The following is a 27,349-nucleotide window of genomic DNA, read 5'->3' as shown; positions in this document are numbered from 1 at the left end:
AAGTAAACCAAGGTCCTAATCTTGGGAGATTCAAGCACTTTCAACTGCCATTGAATTCGCCATGGTACATCATTGTGCCCAAGCAGTGTAAATAGTGAAAAACATTTGATTTTGAAAATAGTTTCCCTTTCCATAATCTAAGGTGCATAAGTAAGGACACTTTTTTTTAACTATATGATTTTTAAACCAACAGTGTCCCTTTAAGACCAAAATCTGCCCACCTTAAAATGGTTATGGTCTTCTGAGAATGTCACCTGGCTGCTAAATAGCTTTTTAAAAACATTTAATCAACTGTTCCAAGGAATCATTTTAAAGAATAGTCACTGTGGACCAGACCTGCAACCCTTATTCATGTGAGGAGTTCTTACTCACCCAAGTAGTCCCACTGCCATCAATGCAGTTGCTCCCAGGAGAAAGGATTACTCACATGACTAGGGTTTGCAGGACTGGATGCTATTTTTGTGCGTTTTTCCACTTATTCTGCAGTAGCCATTAATATTATTCTCAGAATTCTGGCCAGTCCTGCTGACATCAGCGAGGCCAGTGCACAGAATAGGAACCTTCTGAAATGGAAGCTTGTCGGTTCCTGGTGTATTAAAGACATGGGAGGGTGGGGGAACAAAGTCAAATGTCTGCCAATTACGAAACAGGGGAAAAATTGATGGGAAAAGGTTTTGGAAATCAGATGCTTTTAAGAAACTAGTTGAAACAATGGCGAGGTTGGAAAGTCTGCAAAGCTAGAAACCTGTACTTGACAATGTCCCTTTAAGAATATGAATTACACCTGACTCTTTAGAGGAAATAGCCATCTGAAATGCTTCTTGGAGGCATCTACACATGTCCTTAGGTACTTACACAGGGTGGGAGTGCACTCACCATCTCATGGAAACAGCTGCTGGGAGTGGGGCCTAGGAAGGGCTGAGAGGTTCCCTGAAACATTCTGGGCCAGACGTCGACATAGCCCCATGAGCTTTTCAGTGAGGACCTAGCACTCTGCTGCAGCTTGGGGCGTGGGGCTGCATTGACAAAGCTTTCCTTGCCAGATGCTGTGCCTGGATTCCTCATCCCCACTCCAAGAGAGGCTGCCCACCACACTAAGTGCACCCTGAGACTGTTATAACTATGTGGGAGGTTTACTGTATATTGCAGGGGGCTGGGGTAGGACGTGAGTCCTCCCAGCCATCCCACATCGCTTTTCCACTATGAATGCATAGATCTCTGGGCCCAAGCTGGCTCCCAGGCTGGTGGTGATGGTGTCATAGAGGGAGCTGACTTCCACTGCTTTCCTCCCTACCCCAGATACAAACAGGGAAGACCCAGGTGAGGAGGGGACAGTCTGTGCACTGATCCTGGGGAATGATTCCCTCATGTTGTACTCAATCCTTAGGTAGGTGAGCTGCCACTGAAATGAAAGGGACCTTTACCTCAGTAGGGACTGGCTAAATACTTAGTAAAGACCTCAGGGTCTGGCTCACTGACAAGGGACAGAAATGCGTACTCTGTTTCCTCAGAGACCCCAGTCTTGTGATGTGTCAATTTCTTATTTCTCCTCAAATCCATATAATTTTTCCACCTGAAGCTCTGTCCTCACTAGAGCACCAAACCAGGGTGCTTACTACCATATTCAGTAACATCCCCATTCTAGCTAGACCCATGTCAGTCAAGCACGGTTCTGTACTAAGCAGAACCAAAGTGCCATGGTATGGTGCTTCACTGTGACTTTCTTACAAGCAGCGGTATTAGCTGAAGGCATGCTCTAGACAACCCAACATGGTGTTATGTGTGCCAGTCGTGTTTGGTCCTAAAGGTGGTTACAAGGCTGAGGATGGACAGGGCCATAGAGAGACATCTCATGTAGCACAGGAAACATGTAGGGTAAGAGATGCTGCACATTAATTCTAATCAATATCTCCCCAATTCAAGCAAATTTACAACCAACCAAGGAAAAATAAAACACCCCACAAATAACCACAGCTCTACAGGCATAGAAGCCAAAAAGCACTGAGCTTGTCTGAGGGAATGGTACCCATAGATCCTTAAGTAATGCCACTTACCCTTGGACTGCTGAGGGGGCTGGTGGAGAGACCAGATGAAGCTCCGCTGATCGACCGAGACCTGAGTGAACACAACAGGGAGAGATGGCCCTCAGAAACCCTGGGCAAGGAACGTCCACTGAACACCAGCCACCGCATGCACAGGCACGAGGTGAGGAGCAGGAGGGAGGCGTTCAATAGGAAAAACACATGGCTCTTCTTTACCCTCTCACTACCTGATACGCCTTTCAATTCTCCCAAGCCTCTAAGAAATTATGTTCACGCAGAGAGGACTCCTTGATCCCAGAGGTGCTCTGTTAGTGAAGCTGTGCAATGCCACCCACTTCGGGGTCACAAGTATTTGCGCATGGACAGATACTGCTTCCTGCTGGTGTACACTAAACAGATCATGGCAAAAGCCATTATCACAAGCCCCGTACTGGTAGTGAGAATTACTCTCTGCATAGTTCCTCTTGCCGTGCCAGAGGTAAAGACCCAGAGATATGGAAAACTACTGTCTGTGTAACTCACAAGAGCAGAAAATTCTACCAGGCACCATAAAAGGTCAAATTTGCAGTGCCCTAGATGCACTGTTTTCTTAAATTAGAGGATTGTCCCAGTGAAACCAAAGCTCAGGTCTATGGGTGACTGGTTATTTGATGCTGAGCCACCATTTCTAACTTCACCATGATGCAATCCCCTTGGCTCTCCAGTGAGATTTGCATCTGAAATCACTGATCTCTTCTGCCCTCTGAGGAACTTCCCCTAGGGGACCACAGGCCCTTCTGCCCATTGGAGAGCTCTTCTCTATAGAAACATCAACTCTTCTGTTCACCAGAAGGGCTCTTCTTATGGGATCACCCAGCCCTTGCCCACCAACTAGGTCGTCCTGTGGAAGCAATAACTTTTCTGCCCATTGATAAAGTCTACACAGGATCAGTGTCACTCTAATCTGGCACTTCTGGGGTCTCCATATGGGAAAACAGACATTTTCAACCATGAGTGAGCTCACCTATGAGATCGTCTGCTGTTCTGCCCACCAGTGAGATCTCCTTATGGGATCACCAGCCCTCCTGCCTGCTGACGAGATTCCCAATTTTGGGATCAACAGCCCTAATGTAATCAAGTGAAATCCATCCTATGGGACCAACTTGCCCTTCCACCTGCCTGCAAGGTAACCTATACAGAATCACCGCCCCTTACGCTCACCAGCAAAGGCCTCTGCAAAAATTGTCTGTAGATAACAACAATCAAAACACACAAATGCACTGGGCCAAAACCAGTGGCTCTGATGTGAAAGGCCATTCAGATCAAACACACGAAGAGCTCAGCAACAGAACTTCTCAACAGCAGAGAATGTTATTACAGGAGCAGTTACAAAAACCATCCCTCATAGCAGAAAGCATTTCATGTGGCTTTTGAGCTCAATTGACCCAAAGTGTTGACCAGCATTAGAGGCAGCTGCTTTCAACTCTCCTCAACTGCAAGGTTACGTGGTCTTGAAGAACAACAATTTTTGAAGCAGGAGACTATACTGGAGAACCAACACAACCAACAACAAACATATAAAAATCTCTGTTCAGTAGTTGGACCTACCAACGTGAGTACCACATATATGTGTGCATGCATATAGGTCTGTGTGTGTGTGTACAAGCATATATAGGTAGTAGGGTTGGCAATTAATGCATATGATTAATGCAAAACAAATTAACTAGATTAAAAAAAATCGTGATTAATTGCAGTTTTAAAAGCACTGTTAAACAATAATAATATACCAATTTAAATGTATTATAAATATTTTTGGATTTTTTTCCACATTTTCAGGTATATTGATTTCAGTTACAACACAGAACACAAAGTGTACAGTGCTTACTTTATATTATTATTTTGATTACAAATATTCGCACAGTAAAAAGATAAACAAAAGAAATAATATTTTTCTATTCACCACATACAAGCACTGTAGTGCAATCTCTTTGTTGGAAAAGTGAAATTTGTGAATATAGATATTTTTTTTACATAACTGCACTCAAAAACAAAACAATGTAAAACTTTAGAGGCTGTAAATTCACTCAATCTCGCTTCTTGTTCGGCCAATCGCTAAGACAAACAAGTTTGTTTACCTTTACGGGAGATAATGTCACCTGAAAATGAGAATAGTTGTTCACATGGCATAGCTGTAGCCGGAGTTGCAAGCTATTTATGTACCATAAATGCTAAATATTCATATGCCCCTTCATGCTTTGACTTGTAGCCTCTAAAGGCGAACTGAAAAATACTATTTCTTTTATCATTTTTACAGTGCAAATATTTGTAATAAAAATAATAATATAAAGTGAGCACTGTGCACTTTGTACTCTGTGTTGTAACTGAAATCAATATATTTGAAAATGTAGAAAAAAAATCTAAAAATATTTATAATTCAGATATTGGTATTCTATTATTATTTAACAGTGTGATTAAAACTGAAATTAATTGCAACTTTTTTTTAATCTTGAGATTAATTGAGATTTTTAAAAACCATTTGACAGCCCTATTAGGTATGTGCACATATACATTGTATATATTAGTTCTGTAAGTATAAACAGCCTTCTAGAGAACACAAAGCTAATTTAGAGTCCCTGCCCCTGTCTCTCAATTGTATCGCTCTATTATATAAGAATAAGATTATAAATTGAGATTCAAAATGTTTTCACATCCATCTATTCTTAAAAAGAAATTATAACATTACCAAAAAAAATCGACGAGCAGTGGAAGAAGGTTTAAATTAACATACAAAAAGCTCCATTCCGACAATTTGTGTCGAGTGCAGAAACTCTCCATGGAATTCATTCCTTGTATCTCAATGCAGCCCATCCATCACTGCCATCTATACAAAACAAACTGGCCCAAACTTTGCATTCTCTTCCACCAGTGTAAACCCACAGTAACTCCATTGCAGACATTGGTATTCTTCTGGGTTTACACCAGTGGAAATAAGAGCGGAGTACAGGCTGCTTTGTGCATGAGCTCCACTTTTGCTGAGCTGTTTTTATGTTACCTTTCTCTCCCAGTGGGAGTTAGGTGACTAGGTCTTTTGAAAATCACACTAGGCATCTATCTGCATCTTTAGGTACCAAAGTACCTGGCCTTTTGTTCTCCTCAACACTCAGTCATGGTTGGAAGTTGATCTTTAACATTCACCTGAATTTCAGGATAGTTGCTTAAAACTTTCTCCTATCCACCTGACCCCAATCAGGTCTGTTTCCAAAACCCTGATTTCTCTGCTCTTATTCCAATCTCTCTCCATATTAAAAACACAAGTGGTCCACGTATATAGGGCACAACACAGCAGGTCCCACCTCCCAGCCCCTGTTCCTTATCACAAACAGTGGTTTGCAAGAAGCTATAATATACTGAGCTTCCCCCTATCTTAGATGCCTGATGCAGGGATCAGAAGAGAGGTTTGGAATTAAATCTCATAGGACAGAGGTCCCCAACGCGGTGCCCACGGGTGCCATGGTGCCCGCGGGGGCATCTAAATGCACCCGCGTCCTGGCCGGCGGTCGCGCACCCGCTGAAATGCCACCGAAATTTGGTGGCATTTCGGCGGCGACGCCTCTGGATGATGCCGCTTGCTGCTGACAAGCGACGTCATCCACAGGCGTCATTGCCAAAATGCCGCCAAATTTCAGCAGCATTTCGGCAGGTGCTCGACCGCCACCACGGTTCTTCTTCTGGCACCCACCAAACAAAAAAGGTTGGGGACCACTGTCATAGGAAATGCATTCAGTATCCACACTACTACTAATTAAATTAGCCTTATTCCATGGCTACTAGTGGTTAAAAAGAAACAAGGGAAGAGGTAAAGTAAACCTTTTAATGTATCTTGGCTTTTCCACATTGGAAATTGTGTTTGGGAACACAGGGCAGAGTTTAAGGAGCTCATGGATCAATTTTTATTGCTCTTTAAAAAAGAGAGCTGACCATTTTCAAATCTTCCCCCTTCACATGAAAGGGAAGGACTGTTTCCAGAATTCTCATCTGTTTCTTCCTCTTTCTAACAAATTCCAGCATTTAAGTTTACCAATGGGACAAAATTCCCAAGTGATTATAGAAACTCACTTGTGGCAGGCTTTTCAGCTTTCAGCAAAAAAAAAAAAAAAAAAAGCCATCAAGAGAGATTTTTTTCCCTCCCAAGACGACCACCTTCCTTGGGAAATTCATTAAAACAGCTTGTAAAAAATACTGCAGGACAACTTTGCTCTGTTCTGCATCTGTCAGCCACGTGCACAGAATCAGAGCAAGGGCCAAACATCAGCCATGAAAACTGGCCCAATGCTGCAATGTTAAGATGAAAGCATAGAAAGAATTTAAATATCTGTATCTATATATCACTGTATAGTGAAAGTGGAAGTCCCCGCATGCAGCACATGAGCACTGAAAACTCCGAACAATCTTACTGTGTAGGGGAAAAGGAGGAACATGGCAAACCACAGCAGGAAAAGTATCTTTTCCCCCTGAATATGAACTAAGTTTATTTAGCTGAAAATATCTATTAGTGTGTAACCATCTTAAAGTCTCTACAGCCATTAAGGATCATTGAAAGGTAAGTATCATTTCTATAATTACTCAAATAATTCCATTCCTTATAATTAATAGCACCTTACATTCTATTACATTCCCGCATGCAGGTAGATCTCCAAGTGTTTTACATAGTGCCAGTACTCTGTGCATCACTCTTTGAGCTAGACTACACTAGAAGTGTTACACTGGCACAGCTGCACCGATGCCTTTTTCACATCCTTGAGTGATGTATGCTATATGGACTTAATCGGTAGTGAAGACCTGCCCTTTATCTATTTACTTATCACACAGGAGAGTCTGGTGTGATTTATCACCACCCTAAATAGGTGCCAAAAAAAGCCTAGGATGGGATTTTCAAAAGCCGATAAATCATTTAGTGGCACAAGTCCCTTTAATTTTCAAAGGGCTGTCTGCTCAAAGTGCTCTTGAAAACCCTAGCCTCATACCATACTATTCTGCATAGGCCACATATTTTTCAGAAACAAGCTATTTTATAAAGTTTTTTTAAAATGTGATTGTTGCTATTTCTCATACTCATCCTCTGATGAAGCCACCTTCCTTAGCACCATCAGATGAAATCGTGAATAAAATCTGTGTGATGCCATTTACCCTTGGGTCTAAGTAACCTTCTCAGATAGACCACAGGCCTATTGATTCTCTCAAGGAGCAACCTAAACCCCTCATTAACTCCTAGTGCACTGGGGTTCGTTTGTTCAAACTATTCAAAACCTATATAGTTAAGAAAAGATAAGAGACTGGTTTTGTCTCTCTTCTGTCAGCAGTTTCTGAAAAGCACCACCAAAGAATTGTTTTACTTCTGCTTAAAAACAGAATCCCGTGTAGAATCTACATCAGACTTTACATTCAGTTTCTCTTTGAATAAAACTCAGATTTTTTAAAAGTAAGATCACAGGTAAAATTCAGTGCCTCATATCAGTGGTGAATTCACTATTAGGAGAATGATTGTTTCTGATAAAGTTGTACTGGATGGGGTAAGTTTGGTCCCAGGTTTTTGTATTGTGGCCTTCAAACTGGGCTCGGTCCATGGAGTTTAGTGAGTGCAGGATACAGTCCTTTAACCAGATTTTAGCTGTTCGCAGCCAGGAGCTGTGCTCCCAAGAATGGGAGCCTGCAGCATGCATGTACTGTATGGTAGATGAGTCAGACTTGCATCCCTGGGTGGTGCAAACAGTGGCTGAGATTTTGGATTTGTCCAAACTCTGTAGGTGGCTTTGAAAATCTCAGCCAAATGCATCCAGCCAGTCGCTTTCTCATTTCTTTTATAGAACTAATTAGGTCAAATTAGACACAAACCGAGCTCCTCCTTGTTTTTCACTTGGTTGTTTAAATCAAAAATCAAGATTCTTAAACCACAATGAAAGGTCTAAAATCCTCCAGAACGCCACATGATCTAATACCCAAGAGACAGCAGGCCGGTTGGTCTGTGAACATGCCGAGCCATGCTCTATTACCTAATCTCTCTTTAGCTTTTAATTTTTAGCATCAACCAGAAACGTTTTTTCCCTGTGCAAAGTTGATCACAAGAGTAATAAATAGCAGAGATACCACCAATGATTTACTATCAGGATGGCACCTCAGAGTGTGGTACTGTATTGTTTTATGCCCCAATCTTAATTTTTACTACAAGGCACAACATTTGCTACCCTGAATTGCTACAGTGAAATCAACGGGTCTAATCATGGTAGTAAGTCCTACTCCTTGTAGTATATGTCTGCAGGATCACGCCCTTGGATGCAGACACACATGGGGAAAAGAGTAGGGGGAGAGGGGACTTGCACCCTTCTGCATAGCCTACATGATCATATTAAACAGCATCATCTTGTTTAATTAGGGTATCCCGGTGACACTTTATATTAAAGTTCCATTTATAATTCTTTTATAAAGGGTTAATAAATCACTAAGAGATGTTATATGCATGTTACAGACCTGAGTAGTATATATTATATAGGTGGTTATAGCTACAGCATTATAAGGTGCTATACATGGTTATAACTCCTGGTTCTAAGCATCAACTGAATTGCTGGATAATCTATTACAATTTATTAAAACATATTAATAATTTATTATCCATTTAATACCTATTAATAAATGAAACTTCAGCTCTGACACCTTCAAAGTGCTTTATTTTCTGATACAACTAGGAATCTGGTCACACTTTAGATGATTATTTTCTCATGGAAAAAGAACTTGTGCTAAGAGGAGGGAAAATACCCAGGAATTATTTTAGACCATGTGTGGGTTTTAGTTTCATCTTCGGGGGACGGTGGGTGGGAGTGGAAAGGATATTGTTATTCAAATATCAGTAATCAATCAGGTGTGCCATACAGACATGAACAGTGTAATAGGTGGCGAAGGGGTCTTCATTCTCAAAGCATCTGCACAGTGTCAGAGATTAGTTTTGTGTCCCCAGACACATTAAAATCAAACAAACAAAATCAGAAGAGTATATAGTGTGTGACTCCAGCGCGCGCACGCACACACACACACAAACCCAACACACAAAAATGCTTCTTCCCACATCTCTCTCATTATTAAAAAGTTTCATTTGATCAAGTCTATACATCTATATTTGTGAACTCTGCAAGTTAAAAAAAATCTCTCTATAAGATATAACAAGTCCAACAACAGGTATAATCCAAAACTGGAGCTTACCCCAATGCATCAGCACTCGCCATCCTTGGAAGGGGGAAATAAAGAGGAGAGAGAGAGAGAGAGAGAGAGAGAGAGGAGTTGGGGTGGGGGACGACGTGGAGGCAGGTGGAGAGAAGAGTACGAAAAGCAAAGTGAAATACTGTTCAGAGAACCGAATGGTCAGAATTATTGCCACAGGTGCCTCCCGCTCAGGAGACCAGAAATGCAAGGGGACAGTTTCATTTACTAGACAATGATTTCCATACTGCACACAAACAATGCAGAAATGTCTGACTTTTGCATTTGGGAACTGGGAATTGGGAGAGAATATACTAAGGTGTTAAGGGAAACCAATACCACCCAACTGAACCAGCCAGCAGAGCCGGGGGTTTGTGTTCCTTGTTTTGTTTCCATAACATCTCTTAGATGAAGAACAGTTAGATCAGAGTGTTAAAAAGGAAGCTGATCTCTTTGCACCCATTTTGCTCAGCACAGTGTCTTACTGCCCCTCAAACTGACCTGGCGAGAAGCATCTTTTTCTATGCATGAACTGGGAAAGGTATTGGTCATTAAAATACACATTTCTGAGCCAGTCTGGGAGCCCAGTGAGTGAGACTGTAGGCAAAGTTGAAACCATGCTTTGATACTAGCTTAATAGCCATGAGGGAGCATTTACTGTGTTAAAATCAGGGATTCAGATTAGCTGTGTCATGCCAGTCCTTATCCCTGGGGATGCGATCCTGTGCTCCAGAATCTAACTTTTCATTTAAAATAAATCAAACCTCCAGGCCTTAGAAGTTGCAGAGATAGCCTTCCAATGAGAACAGAGTGTAAACCAACCCTAAAAGAGGTGTGAACTGTCCATTTATCCCCATGGGATGTCGACTCAAGCTTGATGGTAGCAATTTAAATATTCAACATTCTTAATTTTTCACTGCTGATCAAAGCACGCAAGGAGGAGGTAGGATTATTTTTATTAAACTTTCTATGCTCTGATTGGATTGTGAGCTAGATTGGGACACTATCGATATCTATTATTTTTCCAGTCTGACCTTTGATTAATGTGAAAAGCTCTGGTTTGATATTAAACCAAACTCCAAGTAGGATAGAAACATTATTCTCTCTCTCTCTCTTCGGTTTCTGTAACAGGCTCCCTAGCTGCCAGAATTACCCATGGCCGGTCAATCCTCCACAAGATGATCACCACCATAAATGCCAAATTCAGCATTTGCCAAGTTGATTTCATAGTTTACTTATAAACACAGCCAGATGCGCTTCTTGTTATGTGACTGTTCCGAACGCTGTGCCAGGCAACATGGGGGTGGTCTTAAGAAAACTTAAGACTCACATACAATTTTAAAAAAAAGTCACTATATTGTATGTTGACAGAGAGGTGGAAAGAAGCATTATAGTGAGTGCTTTTTCCTATGCATGAGTGACACTCCATTGGTACTTGGTTTGGAGTTATAATTTGGATAAAATCCTAATTCATATGCATAGGGCCAAACCCTGTTCTCAGTTATATCAGTGAAAATCCATTAAATGGATGTAACTGAGAGGAGGATTTGGTTCCTAGTGTGTGTGTAAATATATATAAAATACACTCATACTCACACACAGTGTACTGAAATACATACATTATGTGTGTATATAGATTTATTCACTTTTCTTTCATTGTGAGTTATTTTCCCCAAAGGGAAAGGCACTGAGGATTTTAACAAAGAACAGAAAGCAAATTGAGACTAGGGGAAAGAGAGATGGGAAATGAGGTTAAAAAAATAACAAACCCAGGACACAATAGACCCAGCAGCGCAGACATGTGCATTCCCTGCAATATTGAAGCAAGTGAACTACGGAGCTGCAGCAACCCAGATACAGAAGAAGGAAAACATTGAAAGGAGCAAGAGGGAGCTAAAAGAGAGAAAAAAGAGAGAGGAGAGAGGGACAGTGGCCTCAGCTACTAAGACAACCATGTGCATCTAGAGGGGAAGGATCCTTAAAGATGCAGTATTCCTTTTAAAAAAGAGAAATAAAAAAACTGGAGAATGAAATGTTGGCCAATGATTTAGTGGCCACCATGATTAGTTAGCCCCAGAGGGGTCATTTTGCTGGGGTTCTCTTTGCTGCCCTTCCTTCCTCTCCCTGATCCATTAGCAGATTTGAAGACTATTTCCTTTAGTCTCCCACCTATTTTCCCCATTTTGGAGACCCTTTCAGCTTAACACTCAGAAAGATAAAAAATGTGGCGGAAGGTGGCAGGGAATGTGCCAATCCATCTCTTTCCTCACTGCTCTCCTTTCAATAAAGAGGCCTCTAGGAGGTTTTCCTGCAGAAGCCCAGCCCAGCCCTCCTGCCCTCTGAAAACACCTCCTCTGTGATGTAGCTAGAAGTGCAGTTGTGTCTTTAAGGGATTCTCCCAGCAATTCCTGAAGTGTCATTTTCTCCACCCTTTGCACAGCTGCAGAAGAAGGGCAAAGGGAAACCAGTGGAGTTGGGGAGACAGGAGACAGTTCTCATGTCACAGACTAGAGGAAAAGGCCTTTCTGTACCTAGGAATAAGTCCTAAACACTGTGGAAGGGCTGTTTTTCTGAGCAGTCTTGGAATAATTTAGAGGGGGCTAACAAGAAATGCCCAAGCTTCCAGAAATTCATCAGATCTTGCTTTCTGGTTCAGTGAGGGATTAGAGTGGGGGATATGAAAGGCCTGTATCTACGATAACAGTGCTGCGAGTCTCAGGAACCAGGTTTGCATGATCCATTGGCAATCCACTACCTCTTCCTAGACACAAGCTTTCATGAGATCCTGACAGCTTGGGTGCACTGCTCATTTCTTGCTGGGTCTCATACAAGTGAGTACCAGGTGTGCTGTCTCAGGATCTGTTCCTCCATCTGCTGGCAAACTCAATGCTCTCCCTTCTTTTCTGTGGGAGCCGCAGGGCCCTTAAACCATGTGTTCAATTGATTGTGTCAGTCTATGAAAGGCTGATAGGGAGACTGTCACCCTCACACCTGGGAAGTCTCTAAGGGTTTATATTTAAAGGCACTTGATTATATTAAACTGGCAAGGTTTCTGTATAAAGGGAAGCGGGGCTCCTCCAGATTTGTCGTGAAACCTTCAACTTTCCTCCCACTTCAGTGCCAAAGAGAGGCCTCTGTCCTACTGGCTGTGGCTTTTGTTTCTGGCCCCTTAACTGGACGGATCTGTGAGTTAATGTCATAATATAAATGCCCAGTGTTGTCGTTATTACAGACTGTTAATTGACAGGGTGTTCCCTCTGCCACCCACTTTCCCCATGAGACTTGCACATGGCCCAGTGGCAGGAAATCCCATAATGACATAACCACACTGGCTCAAGGTGCAAGAGATAAGGACTGGGGAAAAGGTCAAGGGTTTTTAAGCACTGTCTTTATCATGTAGCATAGGAGGGCTACAATATGGTGGGGAATTACCCATTTGCTATAGCTCATTGTTAGCACCAGAACAGAGCTCCACCACTCTGGTGTTCAGTGTTTCACAACACCCTCTTCCTCCAAAGGCTAAATTAATTTTGTAAATGAACCCAATTGTCTCTATTTAAATTCCCAAATTTGGTGGCCTCTCTGCCCCGGCCCCATTTGCCTCTCTCTGCGGCAATCGGGAGTTGCCCTTTCGCTTATTCTTTCCCATCTACCTGCAACTATTTCCTGAGCCACTGAATCTCTAGCATCCTGATTCAATCTCACCCACAAATATTCCTTTTCTTTCTCTTTGGCTCGTGTATCTACATCAGCCTTAAAAAGCCTACCCTTTGGCTGAAGGCATTTTTCTTCTGACCCTAAAACTTCCCACCATTGCTACCGCTGGCTCAGCTGCACTGGAGTTAGCAATGATGGGAGCGTAGTGTAGGTAGAGCTCCACATGGCTGCTGGCCTTTAAAGCTCAGTATTTTCAGCCTTTCTCAAAGCAGGTTCAGGTAAGATGGTGGTTTAAAATACCAGTCACCTTTCTACACACTCCCACTAGTACTCCCACCATTGTGAACACCCAGGGGGGCTGGATCAGCGGTAGCAATAATATGAAATTTTAGGGGGAAATCCTAAGACAGCCACAGCCTGTGCATGAAGCATTTGGAGAGAGATTCATATGAAGGGTCGTATACAAAAATACATAGCATTCTATTGCAGAAGACACACCCAACCCCTCCCCCTCACAAAACACCGCCCGCCGTCCCTGTCTCTCTCTAGGTATGAGCAGCTGCATCCCCACATGGAGAAGATAAGAGCTGCATCTTTAAGGTCTCAGCAGTGAGGTAGAGGAGAGGAACAGATTGTCAGTGTTTATACCTTTCTTCTTTGTTGAATTTGGGATTGGCTTCAGAGATATCCAGGCTTTTACTGAACATTGTTTTACTATGGCAGGAACAAAGTGAGAAAACAGAGTTACTAATATGGACATTCATAAAAGAGATTCACCTGAAAGCGTTCCTGACTCTAAGCCCTCCCAACCCAGGTCCTTTTTAAAGCAAATCTCCAGAACACTTTTCCTGCTCCTTTCCGAAGTATGGCTCCATCCTGAATGGTGCTGATCATCTCTTGAAGGTGCTGAGCATTCTCAACTCCCAGCCCCACTGGCTTTGGTGAAAGCTGAGGCCTTCAGCACATGGCAGAATCAGACTCCTGTAGAAGTATTCTCTAAGAGTAGACTCCCAGTCTGTCATGGTCTGTGACCTCCCCAACAAACACACCCATCACCCTGCTCTCCATTACTGCACTGAAAACCCCAGCTGGAGTCCACTTGCTCACATTTCTCACTGGAGATGGACCATGCTTGAATGTGAAAATAGCAAAGACCTCCTTACTCCTGCTAGGAATCTGAAAGCCTTTCTGGCAAGTCATTAACACTAAGCACACACTGGGCACAGATTCAAAACTGCAAACAGATCTTCTTAAGGGCCTCTTTTATTTTTCTACTCTTCATGGCTCATTACTGCCAGTCCCACACCCCTCTCCATCCTCAAAAAGAACCATTCTGCTTCCCAAACTTGGTCAGAATCCCAGCAGCTGAGAAGCAGGACTCTAAAAGCCTCACTAAAGGAGGTCTATGTTATGTGTAAGCTCTGTGTTATGGGGAAAGCTGCTCTACACAATACAGCCTGCCAGCACTGGCTGATATTTCACTTGTGCTATTCCCCTCAGCAACCCACAAGAAAAAGAATGGAAGGAAAATGAATAGTTGATGGAATTAACTTTAGGAAGTTTGAGCAAATCTTCTCGACTCTGACCCTTGCCACTGTGAAGATCCTGGCACCCCAGGAGAGGTTCCAGCTGCTGTAGGGGTAACAGACACCACCTAAAGAAGGGGCTGTCCATTTCACAAGGTTCTTAGTGCCATGAGGTGTCTACAGTGTTCTGTGTACCTATCCCCTCCCCTCTGACATTTTTCTTGGCAGGAGTGAAGCTGTGGCTTCTAGGAGGAGCCAAGCAGTCTGAAATGGGTGGGAAAGAAGAGCACTGGCAGTGGTGTAGCTCAGTACCACTTTCCTCTTCAATACATTTGGACTGGCTAAAATCAGGATAAAACCAAACCTAATCACCAGATGTGGGCGTTTGTGTGCTTTTAGTGTGTCACATACAGTCAGAGAAACAACAGAGAGCATTTAGAGGGGCCAACACCATTATTTCAAGCAGAGCTGGGTGGGCAGCAGCTTGTAAGCTGGAAGCCAGTTGTCGTGCAGGACTTCACTTGTTCCACTGTTCTTCTCCAGGACTAAGTCACTGAAGGGCTATGTTTTTTCCTAATGCTTTCAGCACAAAAGCCCTTTTACCAACCTGTTTGGTTTGAGTCCCCTATTTCAAGCTTGAGTGGCTATTCTAAGAGGATATCAAACCCATAATATCAAGATTATAGGCTCTTACAGTCCCAGGTTGGATGTCAAGTGTGTTATTTATCCACATACAACTGCAGGCTATCACATGCATCCTCTTTCTGCATATAAACAGATGTTCACTGCAGTGGGACTAAAATACAAGTCACAAGGGAGTGCTTTGCCCACTGAGCTAGAGTAGCATCTCTGGTAGCTTGTGAAGGAAGCAATGAGTGTATATTTCCTGGAGTTTACAGTCATCCATCTCTAACCAGGACTGTCTCTTCAGTCTCTCTTCACCTTCCCAATGCAGTACAATCCTCCTGGAATAAAGCAGTGGATATCCATCTGCCCAGACTGAGAATATCAGGGCAGCACCACCCCCTGAAAGTCACAGGGCTAAGAAGTGCTGCAAAATCCACCCTCTGTGGGTCACTTGCTGCTGAATACTATACAGCTAGCCTTAAAACGCCTGATTCTTGGCTGCAGGCACCTAGCGTTTTGTTACTGACTGTTCTGACAGATGGTGCCCCTATCAGCAGTGCACCGTCCCCAGACACTCTCCATGCAGTGGCATTTGTTAATGAAGCCAGCTCATGTTATAAATCATCACACTGCCAGCAACTCATACTGTGCCATTGTCATCTACAGATGTGGAGAGTGTTTGAGTAATGAAAGCTTGAGCCTGAAATAAAATAGCACCTTCCCCTTAATCTCTTCCAGAATATGCACCCCTGAACTGGGCATCATCCTTCATAATGTCAGCGTGTGCCCCTCCACTGTCCTTGATCAGACCTATATGTTTTGCTTTAGCTGAAGTTGTCTGCTGCACACACTCTCCCAGTGTATTCCTTTTGATTGTCCCTGATACCTCTGGCATAAGTCCTGCCTTTGTTAACCTAGAGTTATCCCTCACTGACATGCCGCCAGTGCATCTCTCTCCAGTGTCTCTGAGATAAGCTCAGACATCCCCCTTGTGTCTCTTTCCACTGATCACCTCATATTGCAACATTTTCCAATTGTGGGGGAGAATGGGCCATTCAAAGCAAAAGAGAATACGCAGGATAATATGAGTCCTTGAGTTCCTTTTTTTTAGCTTTCCGACATATTGTTATGGACTCACAAGCCAAAGGTGAGAGGTGGCAGGGAGCATTCCAAGTATCAGAACACATCAGGATCAGGCCAGGAAGCTTTAGGCTGGTGGAATGATTTGCTCCTAACTCAGTTTGTCTGTGTCACCATTATTCCTGGTTCCTCTTTGTTGTTTCACCTAGGTAAATGCTCCCCGAAAGCAGCTGCAGAGTACAGCAACGTACAAAGACAGCAGACTGTCTGCAGCTGGAGTGCTGAAGTCTGCACACTGCACCAGCGGCTGTCTCATACGTGAGACCTTCATGGGCCAGCAGGGCCTCCAGATACCAGGACTGGATATTAAAGGCGAGATGGGGAAAAGGTGGATGTCTGATTCTAGTGACTACTGCTTGGTAACAGTTTGTTCCCAGGGTGCTCAGCCTTACTCTTCATTCTGCCTTCTTTGACATCAGTGGCCTCTGTGAAACATGTTTCTCCAAAACAGCTACCTCATCACTATACAGATCCTTTTATTTCACTGTCGGATGGGAGGGGGGGAATAAAGCTGGTGTCCTGTCTGACCTATGATGAGGAACCTTTCAGACACTGAATCTTAAGGATACCCAGCCATGGACCCCAGGAATAAATCCTAGCAGCTCTCAGGGAATAGCTTTCTTCACTCTAGGGCTAGAACCGCCTCAGACATCCAACAAGAATCGCAGGCAGTTCTAAGGGCCTCTGAATGTCTTTATTTCATGTTCTTCGCCCAGCTGTCAGCCAGCAAAAGGAGCTTCTGGGCACAGGAGACTCTTCCTGAGCAGATCTTAACAGCTGAGGGAAAAGACCATGTCACAAAAGCTGAATTACAAGCTAAAGCATTGACAGTATATGTACGTGTGATGTTCTTTGATACAGATTGATATATCTCTGTGTAATTCCAAATCCACATGCTTTCTTTCTGCCTTTCGTTGGTGTGGCCCTCCTGTAATGAGTGTGGAAACCGTCTCCATGGTACACCACAACCAGAAGGGCAGCTCGCATAGCAGTTCCCCTGGGGACACCATTCCTCCTCACTCCTCTCCAGCATATCACAACAGCAGCAGTTTCCTTGCATATGAGAGAACTGGAAAGATACATACCCACCATGCTTAAGAAATCCAGTGAGCTATGAGCATCAGGGCCATACTGAGTTTGACATTAGCCCTGAGAAGCACCCTGAGAGGCACCCAAAGGAGTCAGGTAGGGTTTCTCCAGATTCATACTATTCTCATGACACAGTAGGATTCTGAGTGTGGACAGGACCCTCATGCCATGGACAGAACTGAGACGATGGTGCCAGTAACCACGAGTGCTGCTTGATGTTTCTACAATGCTGGTGTGGGTAGAACATTTTTTCAAACTCTTCCTGTGTATAGGGTGTAGAGGGGAAGTAGGGGAGGCCAGGAGCACCAGGTTCATCTTTCCTGGCTATGGGGGCTACCTACCTCTGTCCGTGCTGTGCCATTTCAATAGCTCTGCGAGCTGGGACCGGGGAACCTCCATCTGTCACGCTGAGAACCTCCATCGACTTCCTTTCTGGCCGCCGCTTCCCATGCCGGTTCAGCATTGGGGAATCCACACGCTTCCTGGGGGGATCTTTGCACAGAGAGAATGCAGTCAGCTGAGTCTGGCTGAGGCTCATCTCCCGTGCTTCAGGCCGGCACAGTCTGGCAGCCCTCCCTCAGCAATCCCCCTCGCACCTCCCTCCACAGAGAGAGGGCTGATTGTCCCCTGACGACGAGGAAGGAACATTTGCAATCTCCTCTTCCTCAAGTCCCAAATTTCACCTCTTCACGGCTGCCAAACAATGCATATGTCTCAGATGCTGCTTGGAAACCTTCAAAAAACAGTCAAGGTTGATCTACCGAGCATGGGATGGGAGGGGAGTGAGTGGTGTGGGGAAGAGAATGATTTAGGCCTGAAAGTTTAGGAGTTTCTTTCCTCCCTACTTTCTTTTTACATTAAAAATTAAGGTCTTGTCTACCCTGGGTGACTCTATGGTGACTGGAGAGCTAGTGAAATGTATCTATATATGGTGTTTATATGGAACTGGAGTAACTGAGCACTTCACAGTTGTAATGTGTTCATCCTCACAACACTCCTGGGAGGTAGGCCAGTGCTAGTACCCCGATTTCATAGATGGGGAGCTGAGGCACTAGAAACCAGATTTCTAAAGGTATTTAGGCACCTAAAGATGCAGACAAGTGTCTAGAGAGATTTTCAAAAGCACCAAAGTGCCTAATTCCCATGAAAATCTGGATCTTTAGTTGCTTAAATACCTTGAAAAATCTGGCCCTAAGTGACTTGCACAAGGTCACACAGGAAGTCTGTGGTGGTGTAGGTCTCCTGAGTCCCCAGCTAGTGCCCTAATCACTGGGTAATCCTGACTCTGATGGTAGCACACCCATACAGAAAAGGACAGCTGAGCAAGTGAGAGGAGAAGGGATTTGTTTTCAAAGTCAGGCTGTTTAAAGCCCTTTGTTTGTTTGTATCTGTAAAGCCCTATCTAATTCCAATGACTAATGAATACCTTAGAGAGAGAACATTGTTTGCCTCTTCCATTGGAGAACTCACAACAAACATTCTCTGAGACCCTTCCCTCAAGAGATCTGGTATTTCATAGAATATCAGTGATGGAGGGGACCTCACAAGGTCATCTAGTCCAACCTCCTACTCAAAGCAGGACCAATCCCCAGACAGATATTTACTCCAGTTCCCTAAATGGCCCCCTCAAGGATTGAGCTCACAATCCTGGGTTTAGCAGGCCAATGCTCAAACCACTGAGCTATCCCCCAGGGGACCATTCCTGATACTTCTATTAATTATTATTAATAATAATAATAATCAGTCATCATCATCAGTATTGATACTCTGGTTATTTTGGTTATGCCATCCTCCACTGCTACCTCCACCCACTTGCTTGTTTCATCTATCTCTTATGTCTTGTCTTCTAGACTGTAAGCCCCATAGGAAGGAACTATTATTTACTGTATGTGCAAACAACATGGAGCACAATGGGGTCTGACCAAGGTGAAGCCTCTAATCATTTTTAATATTTATCATTAACAATAATATTTCTCCTGTTAAAAAGGAAGCAGAAAAACAAACCAATAAATCAAAGAGGCAGCAAGATCCAAGAAAGCAATAACAGTGAGTGACTTCAACTGCACACAAACGAACTGGTCAAACGTAACATTGGGACAAGGTTTACAGAAATAATTTCTGGACCGTTTTAATGATTGCTGCTTCAAACAGCTAAGCCAAGAAGAGAAGCTGTTCTCCACTTAGTCTTACGTAACATGCTATTGTTGGTTCAAAAAGGAATTGTAGCTGAATCACGAAGCAACAGTGACCGGAATTTAATTAAGTTCAATGTTTTCAGCAAAGGGATGATATCAAAGACTAGCCTGGGGACACTAAAGTTTAGAAAGGGAGACTTAAAAATAAAATAAAAGATTAAGCCAGTCTGAGAGAGGCTAACTCAAAAGCAAGGAAAGGCAAATCCTCAGATGTGGCATGGGGGTTACTTTGGCAGAGTAACAGAGTCACATAAGGTACGACTAACCCCCAACAACAAAGGAAGCAAGAAGGGAAGAAAAAAACCTGTCTAATCAAATGCCAAGATTCAAGGGGTAATTTGAGCCAAACTAGATCAAAATAGGAGGCTTCAGCAAGAAATCCAGCCCAAGTGACACCCATAACATGGAGCATTAAGTACGGCAAGACAAAGTCAGGGGACTGGACTCGATGACCTCTCGAGGTCCCTTCCAGTCCTAGAATCTATGAATCTATGAAATGTAAACTGGGAGTTAGGAGAGAGCTAAGAAAGACTATGAAGTGCAAGTAGTCAAAGACAAATACAAATTATCAGACATCTTGCAAATATATCAGAGGCAGAAAGCTTGTGGACAGGACAGTAGGTCAGCTGGCCCATCAGGGAGTAACAGGAGCAATTAAGGAGGATAAAGATATTACTGAGAAACTAAATGATTCCTTAGCATTAAACTCTACCACATAAGATGTTGGGAAGATATCTACCTATTTTTTAAACATATTAAAGATACAGAACTGTCCACAAACTAATAACAGCAAGTCATTAGGATTGGCTGGGATATACCCAAGACTTCTGCAGGAACACAAGGATAAAGTGGCTGAACAGCTAACTAAAATATTCAATCTCTCCTTAAAATCAGTTACTATACCAGAAGGTTGGAGGGCAGCAAATGTTGAGCAATCCTGGGAATTACAGGTCAGTGAGTCTTACTTCAGTTTGGTGACTTTCTACATTGGCATGGATATATTCTTAGGCTGGAAGACCAATTAACTCTGAAGCATATTTACCAAGGAATATTGTTACAGGATGCCACTCCTGTTGTCACCAAAAGCTGAGGTGGTGCGTAAGAGTGCCACAGATCAAACATTCAGCCACACTGTCTTAAGGACCTACCAAGAGATCAATCTGTGGTGTGCTCAATCTGCAAGGAGGCTACAATCCTTTGGGATTTGCCTTTGTGATGATGATGATGATGATGAAGTAACTAAGTTGCACTGACAATTAAATACAGTTATCCTGCCAAAGGCTGAAGGCAGCTGAAAGCAAGTTGGAGGCAGGCTAGAGCATGCCATGGTTATGCAGGGTTGAGGAGGCGACGCTGTAGATTTGGAGGAAGCTGTCACATGTTTTGCTTTACAAAGGGCTCCACAACAGGAGGACTGGCCCTGCAGACTCCCCACAGCTGCCCTTCCACCACATTTTCCATTTAACCTTCAAAGCATCATTTTGCATTGAAGGTTCCTCTGACACAAGAGAAGCTCTGTCAGCTTGTATCTCAGCTTCCAACCTCTCAGGTCCGATTTGCGACAACGTCAGAGGACAGAAGCCCTCCCCGCAGAAGCTAAACTGGTATTAATAAAATACCAACGAACAAGATTACACAGCAACACAGAGAGCAAAAGAAGGAAGGTTTCCTGCTTGTGCACTTCTGCTCCCGGTGAAGCTTTGCAGCGAGAAAAGTAATACAACATTGCCTCAAATGATGAAAAAGAAAACTTTCTCCTACTTCTCTGGGAAAGAGAGATCTTCACACAGAGTGAAACAAACACAAAAAGGAAACCAGGAAGGGAAGGGTAGTTTATTGAGATAGAGTCTGATCTTCCCTTTAGCTTCAACTGGAATTCAGAAGCCTATGCTCACATTCTTTCCCAGCTGTACCATACAAAGAAAGAGAAAGAGTTCAGTATGTGCTCAGGTACTTTTATTTGGCAAGTGCTCGGGCAACACGCATCTCTGAGGAATGTGGTCTCTCAGAGCAGTTACGATTAAATCCATTCCATTTTCCTTCACCCTTCCTCTTCTCTCTTTGAGCAAGGTCAGTACTCATGGCTAATGAGGAGATATTCATCAGAAGCATGATTACTCTTACTTAAACTTTGCCCCATGTTCCCAGAGACACTGCTGGCAGCAGAGGAGATGGAAATCCCCTCTGGGAAAGGAAGTCGATCTTACTAACACTCAAATAATAATGCTTGGGGATTCTACAATGTGCTATCACAGCACAGTGTTATATTTGGCTCAAAGATAACCTACCTCTATGGGGGAACTCTTTCTCACCTGGTGTAGAAAATTCCAATTCAGATGATCAGTATTTGAACCAGCAAGTGAAAATGTTGTGGGAGGGACAGGATTGGGAGATGGGAGAAGAGGTATATGACATAGTTAGGGCATAGCTTTGCATTCACTTATGCACTGGAGGTAATGATTCAATCACCGCTGCTACTGCCGTTCAATAGCAGAAGTATCTGTGACTTAGGGAAGCCCTGGTCCTGTGCTGCAAAATCATCTATCTAAGTCAAAAGTCAATAAGTCACTGTAGGAAGACAGGAATACACAGACATATACATACACACACAAATATACACAAAACTTATGTGGTAGTGATATACTGTACATGTGATTAAATAGATAAATTACAGAACCATGTGATAAACTGAATTTATCAGGCACCTTTGACCACATTATCTACACTCTGCCTATTAACCCATCTCCACCAGGAGCATGCGAACGTTCCAAACTCCCTGCAGCTTCAGGCAGGTCACATTGTTAAAAATCAGCCTGCCAGGTCAGTGTTTTATAGTTTCCTCCACATATGAGATTTCTTAGAAAAACTGCACAGACCTGAGGCCCAGGGCATGAGTCTTGGAGCAGTGACAGATTTAAAGTTTAATATTTCATCACACAGTAGGACTGAGAGAGTCCAAGCATTTCAATGGGAGAGGCAGCACTTGCTTCTAGCCCTGAAGGTCATGAGATACTAGGCCTAAAAACACAACATTACTATGTACAGAAATGCTATTTCAGGTACTTTTCTAAAATTTTATTAGTTACATATTTTTGATTCCCTTTGAGCCATGTATAGTTGAAGTCACTTAGATCAGCAGTTCTCAACCAGAGGTTCGAGGCCCTCTGGTGGGCCGTGAGCAGGTTTCAGGGGGTCTGCCACGCAGGACTGGCATTAGACTCACTGGGGCCCAGGGCAGAAAGCCAAAGCTACACCTTCCTAAGCCCCACCACCCAGGCCAAAGTTGAAGCGTGAGCAGCTTAGTTACACAGGGCCCATTATGGTGTGGGGCCCTGGGCAATTGCCCTGCTTGCTACCCCCTAATACTGGCCCTGGTTTTTATATGTAGAAAAACAGTTGTGGCACAGGTGGGCTGTGGAGTTTTTATAGCACATTGCAGGGGCCTCAGAAAGAAAAAGGCTGAGAACAGCTGACTTAGACTGTAAGCTCTTTGGAGCCAGGAACGTCTTTTTGTTCTGTGTTGGTACAGCATCTAGCACAGTGGGGTCTATGCCTGTGGCTTCACAATGCAAATAATAAGTAACAATAGAATTACAAGAGCACTACAGTGGTAAAGGAGCACCTGGCTATACAGGCAAAAGGATACAATGTGTAAGCCCAGTACACGTTTGAAAATTGTTCTAAAATATCTTTAATATATCAATACTGCAGCGGAACTCATTCTGTATGGCCTGTGCAACTACAGTGTGGTCAGCTGTATTTCAGGCTGCTAAAACCTTTCTAACGCAAATACAAAGGCCTGTCATGTTGCCAGAGAGGTATAAAAGGGCCTCAGTGTATCTGAGAAGCAGACCTTTTACGTTTAGCTCAACAGCACAGTTGACTTTCCCAGGTTGGTGGAGCCTCGGAGAACATTAGTACCATCATAGCCTGTTTCAGTGGAAAAGAGGAGGGAGAATGGCAACAACAGGAAGATAAAGTCAAGAGAGACAGACTGAAATGGGTCAAAGGTGACTGGGACCACGTTTGAAATACCTATTTCATTCCGAGGGGGCAGGTCCTCATCCTCATGACTGGGATACCTCTCTTTCCGATCAAGGAGAAGAAAATAAATCATTTTCTCTTGGTTTTCTCTGAAAAAAATAAATGAAGGGAGAAACCTTCTAACTTGCTGCAGATGCCAGAGAAAAAAAATGCAGATTACCTTTCCCCCATCAAACACAATAGTCACAAATGTTCTAAATAACCCAAATCTAATTATCTCTTTTCTTATCTGGCCCCTGGCACCATATTATCTGAGTGCCTTGACAACATCAATAGATTTGATCCTCCCAAGGCCCCTCTGAGGAAGGCAGGAATACCACCATTGTACAGGGTAAATATAAGTGAATGGCCCAAGGCCAGACAGGAAGTTCGTGTCTGAGTCAGGAACTGAAGCTAGATCTCCTGGGTCCTAGTCTGGTGCCCACTAGATGATCCTTCATAATGCTTAGGAAAGCTGGCAGAACTCTGGAAACTGAAGTCTTTTATTTACCAACAGATGCAGTCACTGCACAGGCAGTAACCATGCAAATTCCCCACGCTGTCCTGTCCATGTATGTGAATCCTCATCTGCAGATATCAACTCTGGAGGTTGAGAGAGGCAATTCTAGCCTCCATGGGTCATTCAGCCCTTGATCTCTCTAATAAGGATGTCAGTTGCAATGGTAATTTATGTGATGGGGGCACCTATGCTTTAAGAAATACACTGAGACCTCCCGCTCCCTCCCAACTAATTTCCACTGAACAGCCAGGGCAGGAGAAATGACTATCAGTCCCTCCCAACTGGGGTCATTTTCATATAGGTGTTCTAGAAATAAAAGGTTCCATATCCCATTTCTAATTGCCTCTGACACCAAACCACTGTTAAGACTGAGTGAATGCGTACTCTTCCGACAACAGGTCCTGTAAGAGTTTATTTCGGTCGCGGAAGCAGCCTAACGAGTGCATGCTGTCTAACACGTCTGGATCAATGTCCTCCAGGGAAGGGAGAGAACGAATCTGCACCTTTCGAGGAATTGGTTGTTCTGGTTCTGGTTCATTCTTACCCCCTCTGTAATTGAGAGAGAGAGAGACAGAGAGAGAGATAGGTGAGCAACAAGTGAAACCCTTGCTCTGAGATAGAGGCTAAAATAACAAATGGAAAAAGAATGTTAAAATTCCATTGAAATGCCTGGCCTTGCAAGGCAGACAGAAATTCCCTTCAGAACAAGTTCAGTGGGAGCTGAGAGTGATCAGCATCTTGCAGGATTGGGCCTTTAATGAGAAACTTCCCTGTTTGGGCAGAAAGGCAATAAGAGCTCCCATCGTACTAACTCAAAACGAACTAGCAGCTGCTTAGGGCATGGCTACACTTGCAGATGTAGAGTGCCGGGAGTTAAACCAGTCCTCGGAGACTGCAGGAGGGAAAGTGCTGCCGTGCGTTCACACTGTCAGCTGCACGAGCACTGGCATGGCCACATTAGCAGCTCTTGCAATGCCGCAGAGAGCAGTGCATTGTGGTAGCTATCCCAGTGTGCAAGTGGCTGCAGTGTGCTTTTCAAATGGGGTGGTGGTGGAGTGTGACAGGGAGTGTGTTGTGTGTATGTGGGGGGAGAGACTGTGTTTTGGGGGGCAGAGAGTGTGTCAGCATGCTGTCTCATAAGTTCCCATAGCGGCAGGGGGAAACCCCGACATAAGCCCCTACCTCCGCCTTTCTCTCTCACACATGCACAAACACCTGCCTCTGCAGCAGGAGCATTCCCCAGTAATGGTTGCTTTGTCCCAGAGCAGATAAGCACAATGGCTGTCAGAAACGGAGCTTTGAAAGGGGATAGCTGCATGCCTGCAGCCGAGTTCAAAACAATGACCAGAGTGGCCACTTGACTTCAAGGGACTATGGGAGGCCAATCACAGAGCAGTAATGCAACACGTCATCTACACTGACACCCCAGCGTTTCAGCCAGGGCACAGCAAGGTCTATGCTTCTTGTGGAGTCCAGGTTCTCAAAGTGCCTTACCAGTGTGGACACCTCAGGAGTTAGGGTGCCTGGGGCTGATTTAATGTGCTCTAATTTGCAAGTGTAGCCAAGGCTTTAGTGTCCTGATATCTTACAGTTATAAATCACTCCACTTAGAGATGCTGCGTCATGAGCAGATCAGACCTTGGGCTAAGTGAAGTTGAACAATTTCCTCCCAAAGTTTGAACTGTGAACTAATTGACATCACCATCCGTAATTTTAATAGAGATGAGCTTCAGAGCAGTACAAACTTTCCAAAGTGATTTAGGGTACCTCAATTTTCTGGTGCCCAACCTGAGAAATCTTAAATAGGCCTGATGTTTAGAGGAAGATGCTAGGCACTTTCTAAAAAACATGCTTTTTATTTAGGTACCTAAATACGCACTTAGGGTGTGTCTATATTGCAATAAAAAACCCTCAGCTGGCCTGTGTCAGCTGACTTGGGCTTGCAAGGCTATAAAATTGCAGTGAACATGTTCAGTCTTACACTGGAGCCTGGGCTCTGGGACATGCCCCCTTCATGGGATCCCAGAGTCCAGTCTCCAGCCTGAGCCTGAACATCTATCTGCAATTTTATAGCCCACAGCCTGAGCCCCGAGAGCCTGAGTCAGCGGATACGGGCCATCCACAAGTGTTTTATTGCCGTGTAGACGTACCCCATGATACCTATCTTTAGACAACCATGTTTGAAAATTCTGGCCCAAAGGCCTTGCCCAAGGTCAGACAGCCAGTCACTAGAAGAGCTGGGAATACAAAAGCAATCAGTAACAGGAGCACAATACTTTTTAAAAGGTGATTATAAAACAAACTTCTTATATAAATTGTCTCATTTCATTCACTAGAAGCAGGAAATATTGATTATTCACTGCAACAAAAAACTCTGGCTATACATAACATGCCAAGTTTCGTTGCAGATACAGCAGACAGAATAATATAAAGTGCAAGCACACTGAGTATCCTTTGAGTTTATTCACAGGCATTGAATCCTGTAACCTGTACCAAGCTCAGACAGATGGACTTGGCGCTGGGGTGCCTGCAGGAGTTGGGCAGGGAAAAATCCTGCACGTTCTCGAGAGGCTCTATGGACGCCATGGCAGCCTCAAGACTATAGCAGCCTTTTTGTTGGTGGTCTCCCTTCCTTATGCAGCGGAGGGGCATGGGTAGTGAATTCACATGTGGTACAGACCCCTCACTGTGGGCTACAGAAACCTGCACCAGAGTCCCTCCGTGTCCCTTGCGGCATGTGGAGTTGGGGGCAGAATTTTCCCTTTGATGGCTGGAGGAAATAATCCAAATGTTCTACAAATAGTCACGCAATTTAACCCATTCTGGGCTTGTGCTGGTCCCATGCATCTACAGAGGAGAGGGATGGGTGCCAGGTGTGCACTTAGTGCCTGGATGGGCTACCTCCATTGCAGGTCACAAGGCACAGGACATGGCAGCCACTGTCAGGCTGAACAGGTGAGTGGAGAGAGGTTCCATTCCTCAAGGCACCAGCCAGAGCAGTGAAGCACAGTACTGCGTGGGGAGCAGGCTGTGCCAGGAAAAGGGCAGGTACAGCTTATTTCCCCCCAGGGAGCAAGGGCAAAGCAGAGACTGAACTGTGAGACTCAGAGCCACTATTTAGCCTCTGTTGTGTGCTGGGGCAGTGCAGCTACGTGCTGCACCTTGGTCAGTCCAAGGGGTACGGTGCCAATCCAGCCCATTGAGGCAGTTAAAATTCATTTTAAAGATGTATCCTCGGCAGTGCTTCACAGATTGAATGTATTACCATAGATCACTGAACACACCTGGAAAGACTTGCTAGGG

At 44.0% G+C, this 27,349-nt stretch overlaps 1 protein-coding gene across 6 annotated transcripts in view; it reads right to left on the bottom strand.

Moving 5' to 3' along the window:
* Positions 1–27,349, bottom strand: part of BRSK2 (BR serine/threonine kinase 2) — a 495,363-nt gene that overhangs the window by 41,338 nt on the left and 426,676 nt on the right. For 4 of the 6 annotated variants that reach the window (XM_075065085.1, XM_075065087.1, XM_075065088.1 and 1 more), the window contains exons 10-15: positions 24,431–24,595; positions 23,539–23,636; positions 17,650–17,800; positions 13,575–13,640; positions 9,273–9,296; positions 2,055–2,115 (exon numbers count right to left, since the gene is read on the bottom strand). In XM_075065085.1, coding sequence (XP_074921186.1) covers positions 2,055–2,115; positions 9,273–9,296; positions 13,575–13,640; positions 17,650–17,800; positions 23,539–23,636; positions 24,431–24,595 — 565 coding nt within the window. The remainder of the gene's footprint in view (positions 1–2,054; positions 2,116–9,272; positions 9,297–13,574; positions 13,641–17,649; positions 17,801–23,538; positions 23,637–24,430; positions 24,596–27,349) is intronic. The other 2 variants (XM_075065086.1, XM_075065090.1) reach the window with 1 other exon arrangement.

This window comes from Chelonoidis abingdonii, chromosome 4 (assembly GCF_003597395.2).
Source record: "Chelonoidis abingdonii isolate Lonesome George chromosome 4, CheloAbing_2.0, whole genome shotgun sequence".
Taxonomy (NCBI): Eukaryota; Metazoa; Chordata; order Testudines; family Testudinidae; genus Chelonoidis; species Chelonoidis abingdonii.
This window is presented reverse-complemented; position numbering and strand designations above follow the sequence as displayed.